Genomic DNA, 26,327 nt, shown 5'->3' on the forward strand with positions numbered 1-26,327 from the left:
TTCGCAGGTTTTTTATTTAAGAATAACTAAGTCTTTGATGAATGCTTTCCAATAGTGTAGAAACATATAAACTAGTTCACAGGTAACAGGTAAAAATATCTCACATGGGGGGGGGTATGTGTGTATCCAAATGGAACCCTGACCACAAATTCCCAACTCTGTCTTGGGTTCTGCCAGACGGGACCATGGAAATAGTCTTGAAAACCAAGTTGGTGGTAGCTCAACAAGAATGGGAAAAACTATAAAGTTTAAAGCTACCAAAAGCTTGGGAAGAAGGAATTCTCTTTCATGCTGCCAAAGTCAGCACTTTCTGTGTTCAGCCCCTTGTGTACATAAGTTACCACGTGCCAAAGACCGGGTTTCTCTAACTCCAGGCCCAACACCGGCCCCTGTCATCATTAGCAGTCATCTCTCCCCTGAAGGGGACAAATCAATGAGCAAGCAATTCATGCTGTTCTTCAAATGTGTCTTTGCCATCTGAACAAAGAATTTAAATCTGCACAAGTAATGCTTTTTTCCTGCAGGTTTTTCAACTTGCATGTCTTAACTGTGGGGCAAGCTTATTCTTCCTATTTTAAAAGCTACGCAACTCAGCAAAACTCCATGCACACAGCAGGGCCTCCTGAATGACTGTTTAACCTATGAGTGTAATCTCATGACATTTACTGTGGCTCTCTGACCCCCTTGCGATACCGTACCTTACCATGTGACTTTGTCAATAGTGTGAGCCTTGGTATATTTGTTTAATTTACTGATTTACGTTTTGGTTTCAGAGAAATTGGCTAAAGCCATCCATAAGCAATAGGTTGAACAGTCAATGCCATTTCTAGGATCTTGTTTATACTAATCATTTCAGATAAATAATCAGCATTCCTGAACAGTATTGACAATCTGCAGCCAATACAAATTTCCATTTTCAAAGAAGTGCTGCCTAGAGTCACACACGCAGGTGCAGGCTGACATCGCAGGGTTAAAAACACACACACAATTGCCCTGGCTGGCGTAGCTCAGTGGATTGAGCGCGGGCCTGCGAACCAGACGATCGCGGTTCGATTCCCAGTCAGGGCACATGCCTGGGTTGCAGGCTGGTTCCTTGCAGGCTAACTACCAGCAGGGGACGCACGAAAGGCAACCATACATTGATGTTTCTCTCCCTCTCTCCTTCCCCTCTAAAGATAAATAAATAAATAAAATCTTTAAAAAAAAACAAAACACACACACAATTCAAATTCAGACCAAGTTCAAAACGTAGATTATCTACAGAGTTATTATTTGGCTCAAGACTTCATTCTACTTTTCAGTGCTTGGACATTACAAAAATACAAAGAATGGACTGGTGCAAAGAGTCAGACTTAATATTACAAATCAGTGGGGAAAGGATGGGTTATTCCATTACTGTTGCTGGGACAGCTAGCTATTCATGTAAGAAAAATTAATAAACTTTCCATCTCACACCACTATGTAAAATTAAATTTGGGGTATATTCAATAAAGAGCTAAAAGTAAAAATGAAAGTTTCGAAAACACAGAAGAAAATATACTTGTGAACTCGGGGTAGGAAAAGCCCTCTTACACAAAATATAAAAAGTCCAAATCAAATGGGGCAAGAAACACCCCTCCAACTTTCAAAAGTAAAAACTGTGTGCCCAAAGACACGATAAACAATGCTGGGGACACGGGGGGAGTCAAAGACTGGAAGAATGTATTTTTTTCAAACGTTAGTATAAAAATGGAATACCAGGCAGCAGTTATAATTAACCAGATGCCACATGTATCAACATTGATAAATCTCAAAAATCTAATGTTGAGTGAAAAAAGACAAGCTGCAGATGAACACGCGCTTTTATACAACATAAACACATGCAAAACAACGCAGCGCCCTGTTACTAACAGGATGCAAAGACACACACGGCTGTACAGAACAGTGGCTATGGCTGATGGGAGGGAGAGGAATACCACAGGTGCCACCAACCATATCTGGAACGCTTTATTTCTTGCAAAGGCTCCGAGGCAAGCATGATCAAATGGTGGCTGGTGGTACAGGAGTGTTCCTTGTGGTATTCTCTGTACCTTTCTGTGTATTTGAACTATTCCATTTCTTTTTAATTTGATGTCAGATAAGCAAGAAGAGGAGGAGAAATGGAGGGAGACGGGGCAGAAATGAAGGAAGGGCAAAGAAAGTATGCTGGCTTGCGTACCTACCGGATCTGAGAGATGTAACTTCCTTGAATAACATCAACCCCAGGAAACATGCTTGGAAACCAGGCCCCAGAATATCCGAGAACCATGTGCCTGCAGTGAACTGTGGTCTCCTGCTCATTCTTGACAAAGGCCAACAAACCCTGCCAGATCCTTTGTCCGAGGAGCTCCAGTAACAATTCAGTTTGGAATTCCAACTATTATTCTTCCTAACCAAAAACATTCCCTTGGCTATGAACTCATACAGGTCCCTATCGACCACTGGAAGCAAGTGATTTTCTTGTTTGAAGTAAGGAAAGGAGGGGAAATGGGGAAAATAAAACCTTCAGTGAAGGACTGTACATTCCGTGTTGAGCTAACAGGAATTCATGCATTATTCAATTTTTTTAGATCACAAGTAAATACTATAATATCACTGGAGGAGGAAGAATCCACAAACGCTGATTGTATTACTCAATGGCTCCCACCCACTTCTGCAAAACGTGTGAATCACAACACAGTAACATTTCCTAAAAGCACAGCATTCTGTGCCGCTGAACCCAGAATGACAAAGGCCATTGTGCGCCCCATCCTTTCTGAGTTTAACAGACCACTCCATTATTTTTCCCTTTCCTCACTAGCTTAATAGTTAAATTGTAAAAGACTGAACATTTAAAAGGCAACTGGACTTCAGTTTCTGAGCTGGTGTTTCACATCCGCTCAGTGTTCAGCCCCGTTCCTGGCACACAGTACCCAGATGCCCAGTAAATGTCTGCGGAAGGAAAATCAAAAGAAACGGAGAAAAGCCTATCAGGAAGGCGAGATGGACTGGCGTGAGTCCTCCTTCCAAGGCCACTCATACTCGCAGATCTACTCTGTTCTGTATTCGCCTCAACCAGTCATTCTACCCTCCAGTCTTTCGGTAGCTCCCTTGGCTCTAGGGGTGAGGCCCATTAGCCTAACAAGTTCATGACCAGCTAACTTTTGCCCACCTCCACAGCATCATGTCTTACATTCCTCCTCCCATCAAACTCCCCATAGTGACATCCAATCTACCCCGAGCTACTCAATCATGAGCGGTTCCCCTAAATCCCACCTTCTTCTCCTCCCCACCCCCAAATGCATCCACATCTTTTATCCTCTGCCTGGACCATTCTTCTCCTGTACTTCTCCTGGCTCACCTCTATTCTTTGGTTCCAACTTAGAGGATGCTTCTTTCCTGATCTTCTAAGACCAGGTTAAGAGGCCCCATCAGGGCCTGCACAGCCCCGAGCAGAGGGGCTGTCCTTCTGCTCAGTATCTGCTCCTTGCTTGGTCTATCCCATCTACTCCGCCACCAGCAGGGAAGCTCAGAAAAAAGCAGTACCTTGCTCACCACCACCTCCCAGGACCAGTATGTGGCACAGATCAGGGTTCAATAAGTATCTACTGAATGAACGTGGTTGTTTATAGATGACCACTATACAAAATGGAGACTGGGAAGCATTACTACTAATGCATTAGACGTCACAGACAACTAGAAATAGAAGACAGAACATCTGTGAAATTAAAATGGAACTGAAAACTCTCTTCAATTTACAAAAGTCTTATCCACACAGACATTTTCCTGGGACCCTACTAGGAAATAAAGTGAAATGTGGATGTACTTTCAATACAATACACCATTTCGTTTTCCTTTTGCCAACGCATGTTACCATGTGTTTATTGGACATTTCAAACTCCCCCCGAAATACTCTCATAAAGTAGACTAAATCTACTACTTCAGTTTGCCCATATTCAAAAACTCCAACTCAGGACCAGGATTTACATTATAGTTCAGGGTGAAAAGAAAGCACACACCAGCATCAGTGACCATCACCACCCAGAAGCAGTCACTGTCTCTTTCCCATGATTCACCTGACAATAGAGCTTTCCTTGGAAGAACATTTTAACATCTTTAAATCAAAATAGGAAGTGATAAAACTCATGCCTGAAGGTACTAATTGTTTGAAAATAATTCCACAATTTGAATATTAACTTTTAAACTTGTTATGTTTAATGCATTAAAATACTTCCCTTTTTTTCTGTTTGTAAACACATTTAAATACACCTACCACCACATAGCTCAGGATCTGCTCCCCCAAAATAATCAAACCTCTAAGAAATGGCAGTACTTTTCAAGGAAGAGACAATACCATTGAGGCAAAAATGTACAGATGGAGTTGAGTGGTCATATGAACACTAAACACTGCTAAATTCACCAAATATTTATCCCCAGTTCTCCAGTCCCCTTTTCCCACATGAATTAGGTGAATACAGAGTCTGAAGAGTAAATCCACAAGGCATGTCTCTCTACCACTGACCAAATGATGAGGACTGCAGCTGCTTGCTGAGCGAAAGCATATGTTGTAAACAGGTGGGCAATGAAGTCAAACCCAAACAAAATCGGATACTTCACACAAATGTCTGAATTTCAGGAAGAAGAAAAAAAGCAAGTGTTTTCTCCTGCAAAAGAAGCCACACATGTTCTGTAAGGACTGTAAGTGACAAGTTGAAGTATCTCGCCCCAGGAAGCCACAAGCCAAGCCCCATCTGCTGTCCTGGTCTAAGAGTCAAAAGGGCAGCAAACAAAGACCCTTCAAGACAAGGGTGACTTTGCTGACCCTCCTGCATCTGCTCCCTTGGTTTACACACAGCCCAGCTGTGAGATCACTGGCCTTCCAGGACCTCAAGGCACCCCTCACTGCACCTCCTTTGTCCCACTGACAGAGTTCTGCCTTTGCAAGAATGTGCTGCGTGAATCAGAAGACATGTGAACAGAACTCTCTGTTCCACAGACACAGAACTTTCCCTCTTAGGGTGAAGGCACTATGAGAGGTCAGGACAACATCTAGTCCCGTGGATGTGCAACCCAAGCTGTTACTGAAATGGAGGCATATCTAGCCGTATGCCTATCCTTGCTAGCTAAAGACTCAGACTCTATTTCCTCACCTCAAGGACCTGACACCACCTTCACACCACTGAGACAATGGTGAGCCAAGACTAGAGGCCAAGCCTAGCTAACCCCACATTCTTTTCACTGTGGCTCAGTGTCTGGTGCTGGCCAAGGCTATTGTCAGGGAGCTCTTGGGAGGTCATTGGTGAAAATGGGATGGGCGGGCAGGCCTCGGTCTACAGACCCCAGCACCTGCGAGAAATTCTTCAAGTTACCCATCTCAGCCTTAAAATTGGCATTATCCTGGATTATCTGGATGGGTCCAATCTAATCACACAAGCCGTGAAAGGCAGCGAACTTTCCCTGGCTAGAGGCAGAGAGATGTGGCAGAAAGGGAAGTCAGAAAGATTAAGCACCCCCAGAGACCTAGCTCTCTATGAAGAAATTATGTGTCACAAAGTCCCAGAGGACTCCAATTTCCTTTTATTTATAATAAGGAACATCTCTTTCCAGGCACATCTTTTTTCCAGGCCTCTTTCCCTGGTTTTAAGAGAACCTACTGACCAATCCGAGTACTACCAATCTGAGTAAAAAACCAGAACACTGGATGTTAAATGACATTGTTGGAGGGGCATTTCACCAGAGGTCTTGCAAAACTCCCTTAAATACACCTGTTCTGGAACTATATACAACACCACCACCACTCCAATGACCCAAATGCTCAGGGTGAGACCCCCATTCTTTGAATAAGAATGAACATGTATTTTCACGGACCACTTCTCCAAACTACTGATTCCTAGACTAACCAGACTTTGTTGGCATTTTTTTTTTGTAAACGCAGTTTTGTCATTGATCAAGTTAATTACTGAGTGTGCTTCCACCCCATTCTAAGGTTTTGCCACTTTGACAGCTCATAATGTCCACTTTCTGATGGGCTTTTTAAAATGAATAGGTTATCTATCTTTTCGTCAGTGGTTTTGAGACTTTTTTTTAACTGGAAAACTCTTCTTCAAATGAACTCTTATAATCTCAAATTATAATTAAAAAACAAACAAACAGGTCTTCTTTGATCGAAGCAGGCACAGGGGACCTTGGGATGAGACTCAAGGCCACACCCAACTCATTCTCCCTCCGTCGACTCTGTGGGAGACACCCCAAAAGTTTGCAAGAACAGTTGGAATACCACTGAGCTATATTACATCTCAAACTCTCAGCCAGCTCCATGTTCCTACAAAAACGGTCACATTGTCCAAGGAAATATTTCACATTCCAAAAGAATTAGTGCTTGAAGCTTCTCCCCAGAGCACACCCACTCACCAGGATGGGCTTCAGGATGTCCACGTTGGAACGCAGAACTTGCTCAGCTGCCTCCAGTTTCTCCGGCGGCAGGCTGCAAAGTGTGGAAACGTCGTGGTCATCAAGGTGGATCACCTCTTTCAACTTGGATCCATTGCACAGATCAGTCAAATGTAACTGGTAGCCTTGCAGAAATACCTGGAAGGATTCCGTGTAAAGAGAGACAGGGAAAACTGGATTACAAAGATGGGAAGCTGACCACCCTTTTGGGGGGGTCTTCACATCAACACAGCTTTGAAGAGTGGACACCACTCCAGTGAACTTCGGAATGTATCAAGGTTATAACCGGGCAGGACATTTAAAACCTGAAGGTTGTGTTTGACTCATCATCTCCCACTCTCTTGTCCTTGAGAAGGAAAGTCCTGAGTCTAACACTTTTCTCAAAAGTGGGACACATGATTCAGTGACTAGGGGTCCAAAGTGTGACCTCCTGAAACCACTTCTATTAGAGAAAAACATTCTTATTATTTTGGAACTCATATGTTAAACCAGGGTTGGACTGACTTATAGGAAGAAAGCATTTATACTGTTTATTTGTAGGTACAGATATTTCACTGATGTAAAGAACTATTCAAGCAATTTTAGAATGTGGAGCTATTCATTTTACTCGCCCCAGAGTAGAGTACCACCAGGCAAGCTTCTCGTATCACTGGTAAACCCATCCTGGGTCGTTCTTCTCTATTCATTATAGCGACCCCCACCCCACAAGAGAGCCTCTGCTTGACCTTATTATGCTTGCTTGATTAGCTTTTCTGGGCCTAAAGAAACAGAGCCTCACGCATGGGCCTTAATGTACATTAGACAGCAAGTTCAGTAAGATGAGGGGCCTTGCTTTTCCTACTCACTTTGTGTCCACAGTGCTGGAACATTACAAACAGTAAAATTTGTGGAATAATGAGTGGTTGATGCAGACTCTTTATTACCCCGTCACTACTTCTCCTATTGTTTTAAATTAGCGCAGCTTGACCTGCTTGTAGTACAGCCTTCTGTGAGTGACGAGACAAAAGCTTCACAAAACTTTCTAACACCGCGGAGCACCTGGCCTGCCACACGGACCGTGAAGTTCCCACCTACTGCCAGATACTGAACCGCACTTCGGTCTGACTCAGGCTGTCAGCTGACCTTTGCTGTATGTGCTTAAGAACACTGACAACTCGGAGAACCTACCTACCCCTCAAGGACCATCGCCATCCCTAGGATACCCCTCACTGTAAGCTGATCAGATGTGACAGAAATGAACTTGGCAGTGGGCAATGGAAATCGTGCTAAACGCAACTATTTTCATACGCCTGCTGCCTCGGGCCCATCTCCCAACCACACAGTTGCTAAACACAAGGCATATTCTTCCCTAGTTTCACAAGGGCGAGCAGTAAGCACATTTTTCTGATTTTAGAAGTTCTAGAGCATGTACAGCAGAGATCTTATTTTTAGGCATAAACATTTCCTCTACTTCTGCTCATTGAGAAGACAAGCTGGTATGTAGACACGAGACAGGTTAAGGAAGCAGCGCCCCTTCCTGCCAGGGAACACACTTGAGACGCGTCTGTGAAAATCAATAAACCACACAGGTCGGGCCTACTACCCACCGCACAGGAGCTGTATGGTTTCTGATGATGCCAGAGGAAGTTTCCTACGAGTGTAAGGTTAAAACTCTTTATAGACACTACTATCACTTCCTGGTTATATAAACAAGAAAAACAAGCATTCTCTCCATGTAGGTCTTTCTTTATAGGAAACATTAAGTTTTTTCATCTACTGACAGAGCTATTCCAGCTCAATAATCCTAAATCCTGGTTATTGTCTCAAAATTGTGAAAGTTTCCAGAAAATGTTCAATCCATCATAAGTTAAATTCATGCCCCTTTTAGGAGGAAGTTAGGAACAAACGCCTGTAAACGGGCAGAAAAATCGGCTGTATTTCAACCACCTGGCCCAGGATGGCAGGCCACACATTCTCTCTGAATGGTGGCAACGCCAGCCTGAGCAGAGAAGTAAAACCAGGTGAATTTCAGCACTGTTACAAAGATAGCGGTTTATTCTTTTCTTTCCACGTGCTCTCCAACTACGTCACTGCCATCAGCCTCACCGAGGAAGCTGGAGGTCGCAGCTTACCTTGCGAAGACTGACGTCAGCCTCCAGTATTTTGTCCACAGTAGCTCTAGGCAGAGAGAGGTTGTGATTCAAGAATCCAGAGAAGGTCTCATTGCCCACCAGGAAATCCTGAAGGGTCAAACCTGCCAAGAAATAGCATTTTATTTTCATCTAATAAGTAACTCCAAAAAAAAAGTCAGCACAATTGTGCAAGTGGGGAAAAATATCGTACTACTGATTGCCTTGTTTTAAACCGATTGACAATCACAGGCTTCTGGCTTAAGCACACAGAGAAACAAGGTTTGGGAGTTTCGCTGTATCTGGAGTGACATGAAAAGGTTGCTTTCTGAAGATGTGCAGAGCCACACTCAGCATGCGCTCCTAGACTCCAACAGCACGATAGTCCTGTACACACACACACACGCACACGCACACTTCCCTTGCTTCTCAAGGAAAAGGCCAAACCCTTTCAATGATCTCACCCTCCGACCTGAGAGTTGTGACACTAACCCCACTGCTCCTGTCCCCGCCGCCACCTCAGACAGCGGAGATACGTGCAGTCTCGTTCCCAAAAGCCCCAGGGCCGACTTCCTCTTAAAGAGCAATGGCTCTCCAGCTTGAGCAGGCACCAGAATCATCTGCAGGACCTGTTTAAAAGATTGCTGGCCACCACCCTAGAGTTTCTGACTCAGGGGGCCTGGGACGAGACTGGGGAATCTGCATTTCTAACAAGCTTCCAGATGAGGCTGATGCTGCGGGTCCAGGGGCCTCAGTTCGAAAACCTATCAACTTGCTTCCACACACATGGTCTCATTTCATTTCCAAGCACGAAGCTCCAAAATCCAGGTGTGTCGGACTTTAAGAAAGCATATAGTATATATTAAAAAATCACCCCTACTAATGGAGTGCTACCGGGTTCTTTCCAGCCCCCTTTAAAAATTAAGCCCTCCAGGTGTATCTAGAAAAGGTTCCTATCCAATGCAGTGACGGAGAAGCGGCACTGGCCAGAAACCCAGAACTTCAGTCCCCAGGGCCGGAGGCTGTTCATAGATTCGTGGTGTCTCCAGGTGTTTCCTATCATCTTCCTGACGCTCAGCGTCCTCATCTCCAAACTGAAAGGTTTCTGAGCAGATGGTCCCCTGACTTTAAAATGCCATCGTCTTCCCTGCCCTGTTTCATTTGACTATCCACTTCTCCCCTACTCCACTCTCTTAGTAACCCACCTTCTCCCAATAAAGAAAAAAACAGCTACTCGTGAGCACAGTCAACACCTGCAGACTGCAGCCCACAGGCCCAGGCCCTACCTGACCTCTAGGGGGCAAACCCTGCAAACCCAAATCTTTAACTGAAGACAAATAGAGGTTAGATATGAAAACAGGGCTACAATATGAGGCTTAAGGAGGACAGGAGCTACACCTGGAGCTAAGGGGTCATGTGCAGCGATACAGTAGGAGGCCCCACAGCCCCTGCAGACTGTCATCAGTGCTGCCTGACCCGAGCATGCTCTGCTTAAACAGACATGAGGAACAGAGGCACAGAAAGGAGATCAGCACAGTTCACATCTCTAGAGAAGTGATTCTCTGGCTACATCTAGTGATTCGTCATGACACCTTCAGGTAGCTGCTGTTCCTCCTCGGAGGTATTCCTCCTCAGAACAGATACTCCTGTAGATAGCCACTGAGCAGTGCTCACTGTCACACGTGACACTGCCCTGTTACCCTAGGGCTCAGTGCTGTGGTTGTCGAACCTCACAACAGCTCTCAGATTCACTGAGGAAGCATGATAAAATGCAACTGCTTGGGCCCCATCCCCAGAGATCCTGCAACCGCAGCTATAGAAGGGGGACCTAAGAATCTACAGTTTAATAAGCACCCCTTATACCTCGAATGCGGCGGTTCTGGGGGCCATACTTCTAGGAATGTTGCTTTATATGTTTACTGTATGCACTAGACGATGCCTCTGGGACATGGAATATGTGTTTTATTTTTGCAACATAGCGTCCAGATCAGGGCCTGCCAAAGAATTGCTGGTCAGTGAATGGTGGCTGACTAATAAATATTAGGAGTTGGGATTAGGACTAGGAAGATTCAAGAAGATCTGAGCAGCATCACAGGAGACTTCCTTTCAGCTGACAAAGTCCAACAAGGGCTCAGGGGTCTCAGGATAACCCCCACCCCCAGTAGTAAAAAGTATCCCCAATTGCTCATATTACACTCCCAGGGACACGAAGTGACTTGTGAGGTGTCCCAATATCCCTTTGGTAGGAGAAACAGGAAGGAACACAGGAAAGCAGGTGGCTTCGGCTGAGGCCCGGCAAGAAAAGCCAGACACTCAGCACTGTGGAACAAAGGAAAAGCAGCACACCGAGGGTCAGACCTCTCTACGCCCCAACAGAACAGAATATGCACGTCTGCTGACTCTCCCCGACTAGGTGGCCATCAATCCCTCCCGGGGGGGAGAAGCCAGAACAGCGTGTGGACATGGTGTTGGGGAGCTTTGGAGCAGCCTCCTCCCTCTGCAGCGGGGCTGCTAGAGTGTGGGAGGGCCGGCTCTGGCTGCACTTGCCACGGGTCTAGGTCATGAGCAACACTCTCCAGATCAGCAAGTGCGCTCAGTGTGTTTATAAGACTCTTCTGCTATGTCAACAGGCTCTGAGGATGAAAACAGCTGGATGTGATCAAACTCCAACCACCTATCAGTGAATTCCCCTGGATGAGACATTAAGAACCAAGAAGCTTACGAAACAGTCAAGGACCCTTGGCAGTACACGTGCAGAGGTGGCAAGGTCACGGGGTGGGGCAGCAGCAAGGAGGCCAAAGACTCTTGGCTACGAAGAACGTACATTCTGGTCACATGGACACCACATATGTGGACACTCAGATTCACACACCAGCAGCTGCAGCCAGTGTGGACACAGAAAGGCAATGTGGTGCAGCACACAAGTTCTCAGCCTTGGCTCCTATTAGACTCACACAGGGAGCTTCACACAAATCCCAATGCCAAGGCCACAACCCCCAATCCCTAATCAGAACTGGGGCTAAGACCCAGGCATCAGAATTTTATAAAACTCCCCAGGTGATTCCAGACAACAAATGGTAGAAAGATCGGGGGCATGGGACCATAAAAAAACTTAAATTTGATGCTGGACTATGCTGTCTATTAATGGTGTGGCTTTCAGGAATTTGTTTTGCTTTCCTGAGCTCAACTTTTCTAACCTACGAGATAAGACCAACAGTATCCACCTCTCAAATATATGAGAATTAGATAGAGATACTCATAAAGTATGAACAGTGAGCAACTGACTCACAGTGCTCGATACATGGTAACTTGTCATTTTGAAAGGGTTTTCCACTCAATTTTACCCATGTGCCACTTCGAAGTATAGAGAAAAAGTAAGAGCACAGACCCTGCCCTCAGGGAACGCCCAAGGCTGATAAGGAAGATGAACAGGTAGATCAATAAACAGAAGGCAGGAGGCAGGATCACAGTTCCCAGAAGCACCTGACCAAGATGAGGTCTATCTGCAAGGGTTCCATGGTGGAGAGTCAGGCAGACACCAAATTCTGGAAGAGGGCAGAGAGCCACACTTCTCTGGGGGCTGTGGCTGGTGAGAAGGGGCAAGGCCGCTCACGAGGCAGAGCCCAGACGCCCTATCGTCATACTGCTGTGCACACAGCAGGCTCTCAGAAAAGGTTTTCAAATGAATAAATTGTCAACAAGCCGATAAACACAGAGAGGAGATTCCTCAAAACCTGAGACATGGGGGTGAGAAGGAAGAGGAAGGAGGAATGTGGTAGGAGGCCGGGGTGGGGGTGGGGGTGGGGGGTGGCTGTGTATTTCTGGTCTTCGTTTTCTCCATCATGCGGCTGGCAGAAAAATGAGCGGGGAAGCCAAGAATTTTGAGAACGCCAGATGTCTGACACAGTCCTAACTCCTACCCCTCCTTTATGACTTAGGCCATGATTCACCTCCTCCAGGAAGCCTGCCCCGACGTTCCCATTCACAAGCTGGGTTAGCTGGCCTTCTGCTGTGCCCTCACAGCATCCTATGTTTCCCTTGAGCACGGCACAGATCAAGGGGTGGCAGTTGTCCGAGCACACATCTTTCTCCCCAGGAGAACGGAAGTGCCTTGTGGGCCGGGGCTTTGCCACTCTGGAGTGCAGCAGTGCCTGGCAGAAGGCAGCATGCAGTAAACGGAGGATGCGTGAAGGAATGGATGACACAAATGAGTGAATTAACCAATGAACTGAGGTGATCTGGAAAACAGCCAATCACGGAGAAGTACATTCACCCTGCAGTGAGTGGTCAGGGAAGAGTGGACCGGGGCATGGAGGCAAAACACACCAGATCGAGATAGCACTGAAGTTTCTCATTCAACGGCTCAGAGAGTGGGAAGTGTCAACAGGACCACAGGGGATGATAATGGCATCTAGTTCCCGGGGCTGAAGAGCTGGCGGTTAAATGAGAAAATGCACCTGAAGTCCCAGTGCGACGCTGGACATGCACAAGGGACTCGAGAAAGACAGCTACTGTCATCGTCACTTTCGGGAAAGCCTGGTTTCACTGGCTTCCTTGCAGACGGCCCCTAAAGCATGTGCTTTTAGAATACTTTAAAACACAGAGGGGGACTCTGCCAACTCAATGGAGAAGTTGAATTTATGATCTAAGAGGGTGTGTGTCTCCACACATGCATGTTTGTCTGTGTTATGTATTTGCCTGGCTGAATTCCCGAGTTGGACAGAATTACTGCATTCTTTCTGCTGATACTGTCTTTAAGATAAAGAAAAGGGTGAAGTTGACTGATTTGTCTATTCGGAACTTTAGAGAATAAATAGACCTAGCATTTTACAGAGGATCAGTGGGAAAGATCACATCTATGAGGTCACTACAAGGATCAGCATCGGTGGAAGAGGACCGGTGAGAAAGACCAGTTATTAGAGGTAAGACAGGAACACAATGTGGAAAAGACAGGCACTTGGCCATTTAACTTGGCCCGAGTGAGCTGACGTGACTTCAGTTTTCTTATCCGTAAGATGTGGGATGAGAAGATAATCCCAGGGGATCGTCTCATCCACGGTATGGAAAGGTACACTGGGGGTAAAGGGGAATCAGCACCGGATATAAAGTCACAAGATCTGAATTCAAGACCTAGCTCTGCTGTTCCTCAATTGTGTGACCATGAACCTCACTCTTCCTCTTTTCTTGATCTCCAAGGGCCTCAGTTTTCTTAAACAAAGAACAGGGCTATTAACACTCAGAGGCTGTCATAAAAACCAAGATCAAGGACGGAAAGGAACCTTTTATAGGGGCTGAGGAGCCCCAGGAGCTGCCGCCTCAGTGACTGAGAAGGTATGAATGCTGACACAGAACACGGCCATCAGGGAGGGGACTGGTCACTACGCTGCGAGTGCCTGCTGGCTGCAGGAGACCGAGAGTCCAGCACAAGGCCGAGAGAGCTTTCCTGCCGCAATCGCTCCAACATGGTTCAAAATACTTGGTCCGCTGAACTCAGTCTCCTTCGTTCTGCCTGGAGGAGCAAATGGTGGCCTGTCCAATTCCCAAGAGCTTTCTTTGGGTGGGGCGAGTGAGGTGGGGCAAAGGAAAGGAAGGGGAAAAAAAAACTAGGACCTTGGAGTCCAAAGAACAAAACAAGTGAAGTGTGTATTTTGTGGGCTGAGGAAAAACAGGACAGAATCTTATTTCTCGCCAATTCTCTGGGCCAGACCTATCTGACCAAGCTAATAAGGACACAATTCCAGAGCAGGTAGACAGGTATGGCGGGGGAGGTCCTGCCCCCGGGGGGGATGCTTTCACAGCCACTTAGTGTTCCTCGGATTCTTTCCAGCCTGCCTGAGCGCAGCCGGGAAGCACGAGGGAAGGAGGCAAGAGGGGGAAGGAGGGAGAAGGGAGGACAGAGGCAGGAAGGCGGAGGAGGGAAGCCCTCAGCCAGCGAGCTGGGGTTACTGTCGGTCAGCGCCCTCCAGTCCCCAGCTCAGATTTCAAGATCGCTGTAGTCTCTTTTGTTCAACATGAAAAGGAACCACAGCAATCAGCTGCTTGAGAAGTGGGCGGAGAAGGCAAATGAAAAAAGGAGAAGTGGAGAAGGAGATCACCGTCAGCATCCAAGGCCCAGATACTCCACTTAAAATGACCCCAGGAGGGTCTCCCAGCCCCCGCCCTATCAAATGGCCTTGAGAGACCTGGGCCAAATTCTAACCAGCCTAAGCTTGTCTGACTTTATAAACAAGACCTTGAAACATTTCTCTGCTATAAAAGGGCTAGTAAAAAACACACTCAAGCGTCTTCTTGGGGTTTCTTCCCATATTGTTGTTTTTGATTGTTTTCCCAATGCTAGGGCTGTGTTTTCTTCAAGAATAGGGACCACCTGTTTCACTGAGACGGCTGGGCCCTCCTCTGGGAAGACCAGGATTGCTCTGGGGAGTTGAGGGCTTTGGAGAAGCAGGGAAAGCAGCAAGACCTGGCTGTTCCCAGGAGGGAACCCCTTGGCAGGTGAAAGAAGGCCAGGGTCCTGGAGTGCACGGCGCCTCAGGACCTCCCTGCTGGGCATCTGGGCCGGGGGTTCCCAACCCAGAACAAGTTTTCTTCTCTACAGGGAAGGATGGCTGAGGGATACTGAGACATAACGAAAGGATCTCAGGTTCTAGAGTCTGGCTGACCTGGCTCAAATCTCGGTTCCAGATTTTTCCAGTTACTCGGCCTTGGAGAGGTCCCTTAGGCCCTCTGAGCCTGCGTTTCTCTGTCCACGAAGGTCTATCCCACCAGGGGTGTGGGTTAGGTAAGCACTAACGACATTAAGGATGTAAAGTACCCTGAACACTGACTCATTATGTATGAGAAAATACAAGCTGAAAGTTAAATTCAAAATAAATATTGATAAAGTCCTGATAACAATTATGCAAAGGGTTCCCAAGAGAAACCGGAAAATTTAGGGTCATGCTCCCTGAACTCTTTGAGGCAAGTCCTAGGGTAGCCAGAGAGCCTTCTCTTAAAACCAATGGAGGTTCCATAACTTTAGGAGCCACATAGTCCTTCAAGTATTTCACATGTAATGTGAACTTGCATTCAATGAATGAATGTTTAAATGGCTACCGAACCCCAAACACCAGTGCTGTTGTTCAAGCAGCAACATTTCTCTGTGCTGCTTGAAGGCAGGAGCCTGTGACAGAAGAGAGGCTCCGTGAAGACATGACCCCTCGCCCCAACCTCCCAAGAGGACATGGAGGGAGGAGAGGGTGGAGGAACAGAGCTGCGAGCCCCCAGCCCTCTCTGCCACTCCAGAATCAGTCCTTGTTGAAACTGGGGGCTGGAGAGGACACTACGCACCTGCCCCCACATCCATCGAGTGAAGCAATAGCACACTCGTATCTCACTGGGAAGTGACGAAGGTGAAATTGCAGGTAGCCCCTGGAATGAGGACTCGCATCGACCGATAAGCACCTGAACAGTCAACAGGTCCTTGAAGAGCCAGTGGAAACTGTAGCCCCAAAGGATGAGGGTGAGTTGCTCACACTGGCCAGGAGCACTCCTGACTCGGGGTGGGGGGGCATGTTGGAAGGCAGAGCAGGGCTGGTTTGGGGGGCCCAGAAGGAAATGAAGGTAACACTGAGGAGACAGCTTTGGCCCAAATGAGTTCTGGGACTAAAAGGAAAATGAGTTCATGAGCTAGGGGCTGAGAAGGGAACCCTTCCAGGACCTGGATGAAGGAAGAAATGTGTGTGTGTGTGTGTGTGTATATATATATACATACATATACATATATGTATGTATATATATATATATATATATACACACACACACACATTTCTTCCTTCTATATATATATATATGTTTATTTATTTATATATATGTAATGTACATAGCTTTGTTTTTCTTATTTTAAAGTTAATGAAGTCTACGAAAGGACAAGGTAGTGATGTGTGGCCAGAGGATGGTGATTAGTATTTACTGATCATCAGCCATGTTACATGTGTTATGTTTTAAATCCCTAAAACAAATTTACAAGAAATGTATTGTTCCCATCTTTCAAATGTGAAAACAGGCCCAGAAAGGTTAACATCCTGCCTAAAGTTACAGAGCAAATGGTGAATTTGAACCCCAACGGCTCCGGCTACCAAGCTTTGGCTCTTCCTACTATATCAGGAATTAAATAAATCTCTTTATATTCTTTAAAGAATGCTCCGTCATGATTCTGGCATCAAAAGCTAACGATGCCACCCCTACTTCTCAGTCCTGGAATAAAAATGAGAGCGTGGTGTGGTGGGGACATGCTGACTTTTGGAGTTGGACAAACTTGGGTTCGATTCACAGCTTTGTGACCTTGGGCAGCAGACACAAGCCTTTCCAGCCAGCCTCAGTTTCCCTGTCAATAAAATGGGGGTGGGAACACCAACCTGCTAGTGCCAGTGTAAGTCTTAAAGGGCACAACAGATTAACACGTACAATGGCATCCTTCCCCGGTGCACCTTCGCCTGCTAGACCACGCGTCGCTCTGACACGGCCCGTCTGTGCCTCGGGACAACAGCGACCCGAGGGCCAGAAGCGGGATGCTGTCCCCTAGAAACAAATTGGACTCCCGGACAGCTCTTTGTCACCCAGGACCATACACAGAATCTTACGTTTATAAGGTTGGAAATAAATCTTAAGCTGGAAACACAAGTCACAACGTATTGGGTTTTGGGGTTGTTGTTTTTTTTTCAGTACTGTTCTTGGCGATAACCATCCTAATGCTGGAAGGCAGTCCGATATCGTGGGGTACATGCTGTCCTGTGGTCAAGTGCACTTGTGCTTCCTACTCTTGCCTGGGTAAAGCTGACCTTTGATTTGACTTAGTTCAAGCCATATTTCAACACAGCGTTGCGGCCTGGCAGCCACCTGATTATGGCCTGGCTAGGAGCAGCCCCCGTCCTGGGCCATGGGAGCCAGCCTGGCGGAGACAGGTCGAGGAAAACTCTCTCACGTTAGGCGTGAAGGTTTCAACATATAAAACCCTATGACCCTGAATCAGAACTTTTGACACTTACGTTCAGGAAATGAACTGCAATCACCCAAAGATTTAAACCACTTTCCAGTTCAATGATGTAATACTGACACATGTCATCAGCTCTTCCAACAAGATGGCACACAGGGGGCCCACACGGGCAAAAAATAAACCCGGGGCTGCAGCCTCAACTTCAGCGCGGCAGGGGGGCAGGGGGATGAAAGAGCTCGGGCGGGGAGGGAGATGGGGCTGTGAGTCACAGGACGTTCTTTCCAGACGGACCTTGGGGAGCGTTCCACCCGTGCCTGTTGCCCACAAAGCCCGCAAGTGGAGCAAGTCTGGCATTTCTTTTTAGGAAGTCTTCTTGTCTCCTTTCTCATTCTATCCTGTCCTGTGAGCTTGGAGAAGTTCCTGGCTACAGTGGGCTGCCCCTCTTTAGGACACAATAATGTATGTGTCCTAAAGACTATGAAAGACTGAAGATGTAGCCCTTTTCCTGCCTCCTGCCAGCTGTGCTACCTTAGGCAAGTTACTCAGCCTCTCTGAACTTCAGCTCCTTCAGGAGCATAGAAAGGAACAAAATTCCCTACTTCACACGATGGTCATGAAAACACAGTGAACTAAAGCACAAGCCTGGTACTTCTTATGTGCCAGACACTATACTAAATGCTTTATCATTATTAGCATGCCCATTCCCTGCAATATATCTAAGAGAGGTTCTGTTAATATCCCCACTTTGAGGAAACTGAGACACAGAAATGTTATGGAACGACCTGCTGGTAGGAAGCAGGGCAAGATTTGAACCAAGGCAGTCTGGCTGCCAAGTCTGTTCCAAGTCAAGATTAGTTTGTGCTGCCCAGCGGATGTTTACAAGATGATAACTTTACATCTTCTTCCCTCAACACCCCACCACAGCCAAGGACACTGCCATGTCCCTGGAGCCTGCCCTGCCCTCCGGGGACCATGCTTTTTGATTGTCAAAGATCAAGACAGAACCAAAGGTCCATAGTTAGTTCTCAGTATTGCCAGTAATCCAACAGCCAGGAAGTTATGACCCTTTCCCCTAAATAATAAATTCCAGCATAACCCTCAGGACTTATTTCACAAAAGTCTTACAGAGCACAGGCCAAACAAGCCAGATTTGAACCATGAAAATACAGAAAATGGCAGGCACACCACTGACGGGCAGAAACCTCGCCGAAGGGATGGGAAAGCTCAAGACCCAAGTCAGCATGTCAGGATGCACACGCAGCACTGCCCTGGATCGCTCCTCCAGTCTCTCCCCTTTCCAACCTTGACCTCAGCGATGCGGGATGTCCTCCAAAGGGACAGCCACAGCCAAGCCACAAAATGCCCGAAGTTCTTCCTTGTTCTTTCCTGGCTAAGTTATCATCGGCTTCAGAGGACATCCCGGACAGACAGAAAGTATTTCAGGAAGCCCCATTCGGGGGCTATGGGAGGCCAATTGTAACTCTTTAGTCCTCAGTGTAGGAAGGGGAGATAAAGTCCTCTAGGCCACGGCAAAGAGCCACGTAGGCTCTTAGCCACTACCTGACTTCAGAAGCACCATTCTCGTGGGAAGTGCCGTTCACATGGACTGTCGTGTGCATGGAAACACCAAAATGTATAAAGTGGCAGCCTTGCATATAGCTTGAGATCCCTCCCTCCTCACCTACCGTGCCTGGCCTCATTTAGCAGGACTGGAAAATCATCTCCTGAATTTCCACAGAGCATACATGGGGTTTCTGATAAAAGGTGTTGGTGCAGCTCTAATTTGGGACAGGGCCTGACACCTGGAGAGCTAAAATCGTGGCTGAGGATGGAAGCTGCTGAGTCCTCTGCACAGGGGAGACTGGGGATCTGCATTCTGGCCCCACCACAGCCCCTATAGCTTTGTCCACTGGACCAGGCCCCAGCTGATAAAGACAGAGAATGCTCACAGCATCCTCACACACCTGGGAATTGTCCCTAGTCAGCCTAAGAAATGGTGATGCTTAGGGAGCAGCCACAGGATGCCACAGTAGACAAGAGCCCAGCTACCCTGGGAATGGGGGAGTTGGGGAACTCCGAAGAGATGTGCACGACAGTCTACCCAAGGATGGCAAGAGGCTCAGCCCCAAGACATGTCCTTCCCACTTCCAGCCAAGCAGGAAGCCTTGAGCACTATATATCGTGCAAACTCGGGAGGGGCTTGAGCCTGTGGTACCACCTGGAGACAAAGGATTTGGGAAGCAAGCAAGGCACTGAGGCAAAGCGGATGTCTGAGCAGAATGTTCAGCAGAAGGAGGCTAATGTGTTAGCTTGTCAGGTAACGCAAAGTGATGCAGTCAAGTAGCTCAGAGGGAAAAGCAGTAAAAACAAAGAAGCAAAGGGACGCCTCTTTCTCCAGCCCAGGCCTGACCGAGTGGCACCAGCCCCATCTGGGAGGTCTCCGCTCTGGCTAGCCTGCCAGATTCACCACCGTGAGGCCAGGTGGGCTGGATGGTGAGAGGCTGAGAGAGAGAGCAAAGGAGGAGGGTGAGGAAGGAAGCAGTTCTCTCTCTCTCTCTCTCTCTCTCTCTCTCTTCCCCCCCCTCCCCAGTATCTCTGGCAGGTGCAGATTTGGGGGGCTCTCTTTAAGAAGAAGAACATTTTTTAAATTCCTACTTTTGGCAATTTTTGATTGCTAAGAACCCTAGGAGAGCCCTTCCTCCTGGAAGAGGGCTATGAATGGAAATTTTTTTTCACTTCTCAGCAAATCCATTTCGGACCTCTGGGTTCATGGCCACCCTTCCAATAAAGTTCTGGAAAATAAACCTTGTGAAAAAAAGAAAGCCGAGACTGTTTTAAGAACTTTTGTCATTATTGTTAATTTAGAGTCCTGTTGATGTGGGTTCACACAAGGGAATCAACTTGAAAAATACACGTTGTGGGATTTTATACTTTTCAAAGCACTTTTACTTAACCCTTAAAATCTCTGTGAAGGGCAGGCATCTTCATTCTTTTTTCAAAGATTCATTTATTTATTTTTAGAGAGAGGAGAAGGCAGGGAGAACGAGACGGGGAGAAACGTCAACATGTGAGAGAAACATCCTTTGGCTGCCTCTTGCGCACCCCCAACTGAGGACCTGGCTCACATGTGCCCTGACTGGGATTGAACCAGCGACCTTTCAGTCTGCGGGACGACCCCCAACCCAAGGAGCTGTACCACCAGTCAGGGCAGGGCAGGTATCTTCCTTCACCATCATCCACAAAGATTCGCTGACTGCTTAGTCCGTGCCTGCTACTGTGCTGATGCTTGGGAGAGAGTCAGGAATGAGGGTCAGTCCCACCCTCGGGGGTCACAGTACAGGGGATACCCCACATCACCCGTGAGTCCCATGTGCTCCCCCGTCCAAGTACTGACCAAGGTTCCGAGACAAAACACTTTCAGCTTGCCTTGCCAAGGTCCCAATTTGCAGGCAAGGAAAGTTGAGGCCTACAGCAGTTAGACAAATTGGCAAAGCCAAAGAGTCAGCCAGGAATGGAAGGGGTGACGAACGAACTCAGATTTACAGTGTGTGTCAACAATGCGCCACGCCCCTGCCATCGGTCGCCCGCAGATTCCACCCGGTGTACTGCTCAACATCCCTTGGGGCGGCGAATCGACACTCTCGGGAACGGAGGGCCAGGAAGAATCAAAGCGTGCCCAAGGTTCACACGTAAGGAGGCTGGATTTATTCCCAAAACGAACCTTAATACAGAGCCCAGATATCTTTCTCCTATACCAGCGTTTTCCAATCGCCAGCCATTTGCAAACTACACTCACAGTTTTACCATACCCACATAAAATGTTTTCTTTAAGTCAGCTTCTTTTTTACTATTTAACATCCTCCCAAGCAGTCATACCCATGGCGCTGCAATTGATACGGGTTAAAGTTAAAGCTTGTCATCTGTGTGCTGCCTGAAATCGCACAAAACTCACCAGGAGAAACACCCCTCAACAGCCTGCATCTCACAGCAACAAAAATCTAGACCCGTCATTTTTTCTAGCATTTCTGAAAATCTGCACGATTTTTATGTCTGTTGGGTTGCGGCAATGAGAGGGACTGACGAAGGATGGCCGTTCCTCACACGGACTCCCGGGCATTAAGGCAGCCCCCCGCCGCCTCGGCACTCGGCCTGCCTATATGTAGGTTTGGGAACAAAATAATTAAAATGTCTGAAAAGTTCCAGTGGTGAGAACACTCAGTCAGATCCCTCTGGAAGGCTTTCTACGCGGATTTCTCATTAGGGTGCCTTCAAGGATAGCTCGACTCGTCTGTGATTAAGTTGCAGCACTGAGAGGCCTTCCCATTTGGAAGATCAGCAGGCCAGCACAAGGTAGCGCTGGTGGAAGAGAACCGCGGGTATCACTGTGTCCCACTCCCAGAACATCCCTCCTGTGGCTGCAAAAACCGGGAAAGCCCCTGGCCTCTTCTTGTCTAGAACGGAAGTTCCACAGGGGCAGGGGCAAGTTTGATTTGTGCCCCACTGAGCCCAGCACCTTGGGCTGAATGACTGAACCAAGCAGCCCATTTATCTATAAAATGAACTGACAGCCTCCAAAGTTTCATCCAGTAACTGAAAATAAAGCAATGCTCTAGCTCGGGAAACTGTTAGTATCCAGTGGACTGACCCAAACGGCAAGCCTGGGTCCCACAGTCCTCACTGACTTGGTGGAGAACAGAAAGGGCTACTTGTCAAAAACCTAGATGGCAGGAAGCGACAAGCAGCAGCAGCAAATTAGAGTGCACGGCAAAACTGAAACCTAAAATGGGTTTGGTAGGATGAGATGACATTAGAGGATCTAAAAATGTAACACAGAAAAGAGACAGGGATTTTCCTTAGGTTCAACAAGCCAACCACACAACTAAGGAATGGAGAACAAGTAACTTGCAAGAGCGAGTATTTCAAAGACTCCACAGTTCTGGTTGCCGGCACGTGGACTCTGAGTCAACGGTGTGACGTATGTGCCCAAACGTCTGCCGCACTCTCAGACTGCATGAACAGAAATGCGGGGCACAGGACAAAGGAGGCAGACGTCCCCTTTGCTCTGTGCTGGGATGCTGCTGTAACTTCTGATAAACCTCAGGAAAGACAGAGACACACTCAGACCCAACCAGAGGGGAGACAGACATTGGATGTTAGATGCTATTTTAACATTTCAGCAATTAAATGTTCTATCTCATTTATTCCTCAAAAAAAAAATCCCATAGGGTAGGTTCTTCTACTGTCCCCGTTTCATAGACAAGACGCCAAAAGGGCCTAAGTGACTGGTTCACAAACCCACAAAACCACCACGCGAAATATCTTAACACTCTCTCCTCTCGGCCACACTGTCTCTCTGTAGTAGAAGAAATGACCTGGGCTCTGCCTTTGACCGGCCAGGCAGGTGCCCTTCAGTAAGTAGATGAGGAAAGACTGATGCCTTGCTTGGGCCTTGCTCCCTCTCTGTGTCCTGCACTGGGACACACACACATGTGCAGGACCAGGGGCCTACCAGGCAAGGAAGCAGCATCCAGATGGCCTGGCCATGCAGCCAAAAGCAGTCCAGCTGGGGGCACCTCCAATCTGACCCTAAGCACCGTCACATCTCTCTCTAATGTGAAGCAATACCTCCTCCGTGCCAGCATTCGCTCAGCTTTCCTTCCCTTTGTTCCCAGGCCCCCGCACTGCCGGCTGCCTCTTTTCCAGGCCAGAAAAAGGACAGTTCTGTCTGACCAAGAGAGAGCTCCAATCCAAATCTGGTTTAAACACTAACACTTTTCACCATTTCTCATTTTGCCAAGTAGATCAAAAACTGGGAGGCCTTTCAGCCAAAGCCAGCCCGCCCCAGCCCTCCCAACACCGAACTGAGTAAAAAGCACCTTCCTGGAGCAGCGACAACAGCTGGCAGCAACAGCAGCTGGGGAGTCATTTATCACTGACATTGTTTACAGCCACCGAGGCACAGTGATGAGAGAATGTAGACTGCCTTTTGTGGGCTTCGTTCTTGCTTTCAAATTCTCTACAGAACATGCACAGGGGACCTCCTCGCTGTCTGCGCCCAGGGGACCGTTCCCACGCCCCCTGGCCCCTGGAAGGCCACTGCGTGGGAGGCTGCTCCTTGCCTTCTTCCGCCAGCACCTCGCTCAGCAAACTGCCTGCTTCCCAGACACTTTTCCTTAATGGCATTCCTGGCCCTCATCAGATCAGAGAGCAAGAGTTCACTTTTTAAAGATCAGAGTTCAACTGTCCATCAGACTAAATCAGATGTCTAGAAGGCAGGTGAATTGCATCTTCCTTTTAGAGAGAAGTGTGTACTTTCACTTACCCATATCAAATTGCAACTTCATTGCCCTTCTATACATAGAAGCATCCCCATCCATAAATCTGCTCATTCGCTGCAACCATATGGCCACCTCCAAAGGAAAGAAGTTGGAAGCAACCTGCACCACCCCTAACGGTCCTAACCCTGGGCCTGTGCCATTCCTCTCTGGGGGGTTTCTCCTGTCACCCAAAAGGAGGCCAGCATACTCATTGTCTTCCCAGTCTCTTCTCAAACGCCTCCTGCAGAAAGGTCCTGCAGCCCAGCCTCAGAGGAGGACAGGCCAGTAGGGAAGAGCTAAAAGGGACACGCATCAGGCCCCCTGAGTTGCTCTCTCCGTGGTACAGGTCGATCTCCAATCACAAGCCAATACACGCAAGGCTTTTGCTTACCTGAGCTGTTACTCTCAATCTTCTGTAATGTTCTCAGAACACTGTGTATGTCCTTCATGCTGGTGTCTTTCTGGCTGTACAAAAGAAGCCGCTGAGCATCTGAGAACAGGCGAGACACACTGCAGGGAGGGCAGGAAAGGCACAAGAGCTCCAGTTAGTCTGGCTGCTTCTCCCACACAAAGAAAGTACTTGCCTGGTACACACGCTCAGCCTGGCTGCCTGGTCCTCCGCTCCAGCTGTTCTCCATGCCCTGCTTCACTGACACCCTATGCTTTTAAACTGCCACCTACCAGCCCTGCCCCAAACGCTCTTTCCCATGTGTCCACCAGATCCCACCACCTCCTTCAAGGCCCAGCCCACATGCTTCCTCTCCGGGAAGCCCTCCCTCACACACACACACACTCACACACTCCCCCAGGGCCAACTTATCCATGAGACACAATGGGCACAATACGTAGGGCTCAGGACACTCTTGGGGTCCACAAAAATATTTTAATTTCCTTTAAATTCAGAATAGAAACCAACATTCAGGATATGTATAAGATGGATCCAACCTGCATTATATTCATCTTTAGACTGGCACACTTAAACAATAAAGTTTTTAATAGTTCTGCATGGAAGAAGGGGCCCCCAAACGCTACACAGCCCCAGGTCCATGTAACACGGCCCCGCATGCCCTAGCTGCAGCTTCCTCAGAACTGTCCTGAGTCCTGACTGGTGTGACTCAGTGCTCTGGGCATCGTCCTACAGACTGAAAGGGCGCTGGTCAATTCCCAGTCAGGACACATGCCTGAGTTGCTGGCCAGGACCCTTGGGTGGGGGCACGCAAGAGGCAACCAGTTCGTGTTTCTCCCACCCATTGATGTTTCCCTCCCTCTCTTTCTCCCTTCCTTTCTTTCTTTCTCTAAAAATAAATCAAATCTTTTATTTCAAAAAAAAAAGGAACTGTCTTAATATCTATCTTTCCTACAGTCCAATCTACCTCATACCATGGTTCTATGCATTCCAAGAATCTTCAATGGCACATTTGGCCAACACTTAGTAAGCCCATACTTGTGTCTGGCGTTGAAATCGGGAGCCAGGAATACAAAATCAAAGGAAGTGGCATCCTGACCCCCGGGAGGCTCACACCAGGGAAGACAGAGACCAGACAGTGGGACGCTGCAGTGTGAGAGGCCCCCACAGGGCAAGAGAGCTGATCTGAGAACAGAGAGGACCTTGGCTGTGAGCTCCTGGAAGGCAGGCCCCTGCTTGTGCACAGCTTGTTACCCGCCCCTCCCCAGCCCCCAGGCCAGGCGGTTCGCATGCCCAGTGACTGTCTGTTGCACGAGTGGGCTGACTGACAATGGAGCAGATGTCTCCCCAGGAGGCCAGCACACTCCTTGTCTTCCCTTCCCAATTCATCCGCCAGTTTTTGGAGGAATGCCCCACCCCCTTACCCCAGCCACATGGCTTTTAGCTACACACCATTACTCCTGAAATATACGAATGGAAGGTCTGAAATCCCATAGCAATTCTCCCTACCCTTGTTCTGCAGACTTCATACACAAACCTTCCCAAAAGTAACTTCACTCAAATCCAACCATTCAAAATTCTCCAGAGGTTGAGAAGGGGAGGAAAAGAATTAACTGGAAAACAGAGGGAAAAAAACCTGATCTGGTACTTACATGGATTTGTTAAAGTTTCCAACAACTCCGGGAGCCTCGCCGGGAGTCGGGTAACGGAAACACGGGTTGTTGGCATTACAGATAATCCCCTGAATCCAGGGAAGTGTCCCTGCGGAGGGCATGGCTTTGTTTGGAAAGTGGCCTGTTGACATCGAGGAGAAGGAAAACACAGGAGAAACATGAGTTCTTTGAAGCAGTTTTGGGACTCAATCTTTCTCTCTACTGGTTCCATACACTCCCCAGCCCAACTCTTCCTGTCCCATTCCCCATATCACAGAGACCTGCCCCCTCTGACTACTCCAACCTGAGTCGGAGACTTGGCACCAGATAGCGATTCTTTAATCTACCTGACATCTGTAGAATGGGGTTCCCGGCACAAACCTTGGAGAAGCGGCGAGAGGGGTGGATTAGACCATACACAGAAAA

The 26,327-nt window shown here is 47.7% G+C and overlaps 1 protein-coding gene across 4 annotated transcripts in view; it reads right to left on the reverse strand.

Annotated features, from left to right (window-relative positions):
* Positions 1-26,327, reverse strand: part of ABCA1 (ATP binding cassette subfamily A member 1) — a 119,494-nt gene that overhangs the window by 57,548 nt on the left and 35,619 nt on the right. For all 4 annotated transcript variants that reach the window (XM_037035744.1, XM_037035741.1, XM_037035742.1 and 1 more), the window contains 4 exons: positions 25,902-26,043; positions 24,235-24,353; positions 8,559-8,680; positions 6,409-6,585 (listed from right to left, as the gene is read on the reverse strand). In XM_037035744.1, the coding sequence (XP_036891639.1) occupies positions 6,409-6,585; positions 8,559-8,680; positions 24,235-24,353; positions 25,902-26,043 (560 nt within the window). The remainder of the gene's footprint in view (positions 1-6,408; positions 6,586-8,558; positions 8,681-24,234; positions 24,354-25,901; positions 26,044-26,327) is intronic.

The sequence above is a fragment of the Sturnira hondurensis genome, unplaced genomic scaffold (assembly GCF_014824575.4).
Source record: "Sturnira hondurensis isolate 20B ecotype Veracruz unplaced genomic scaffold, ASM1482457v3 Scaffold0022566, whole genome shotgun sequence".
Lineage (NCBI taxonomy): Eukaryota > Metazoa > Chordata > Mammalia > Chiroptera > Phyllostomidae > Sturnira > Sturnira hondurensis.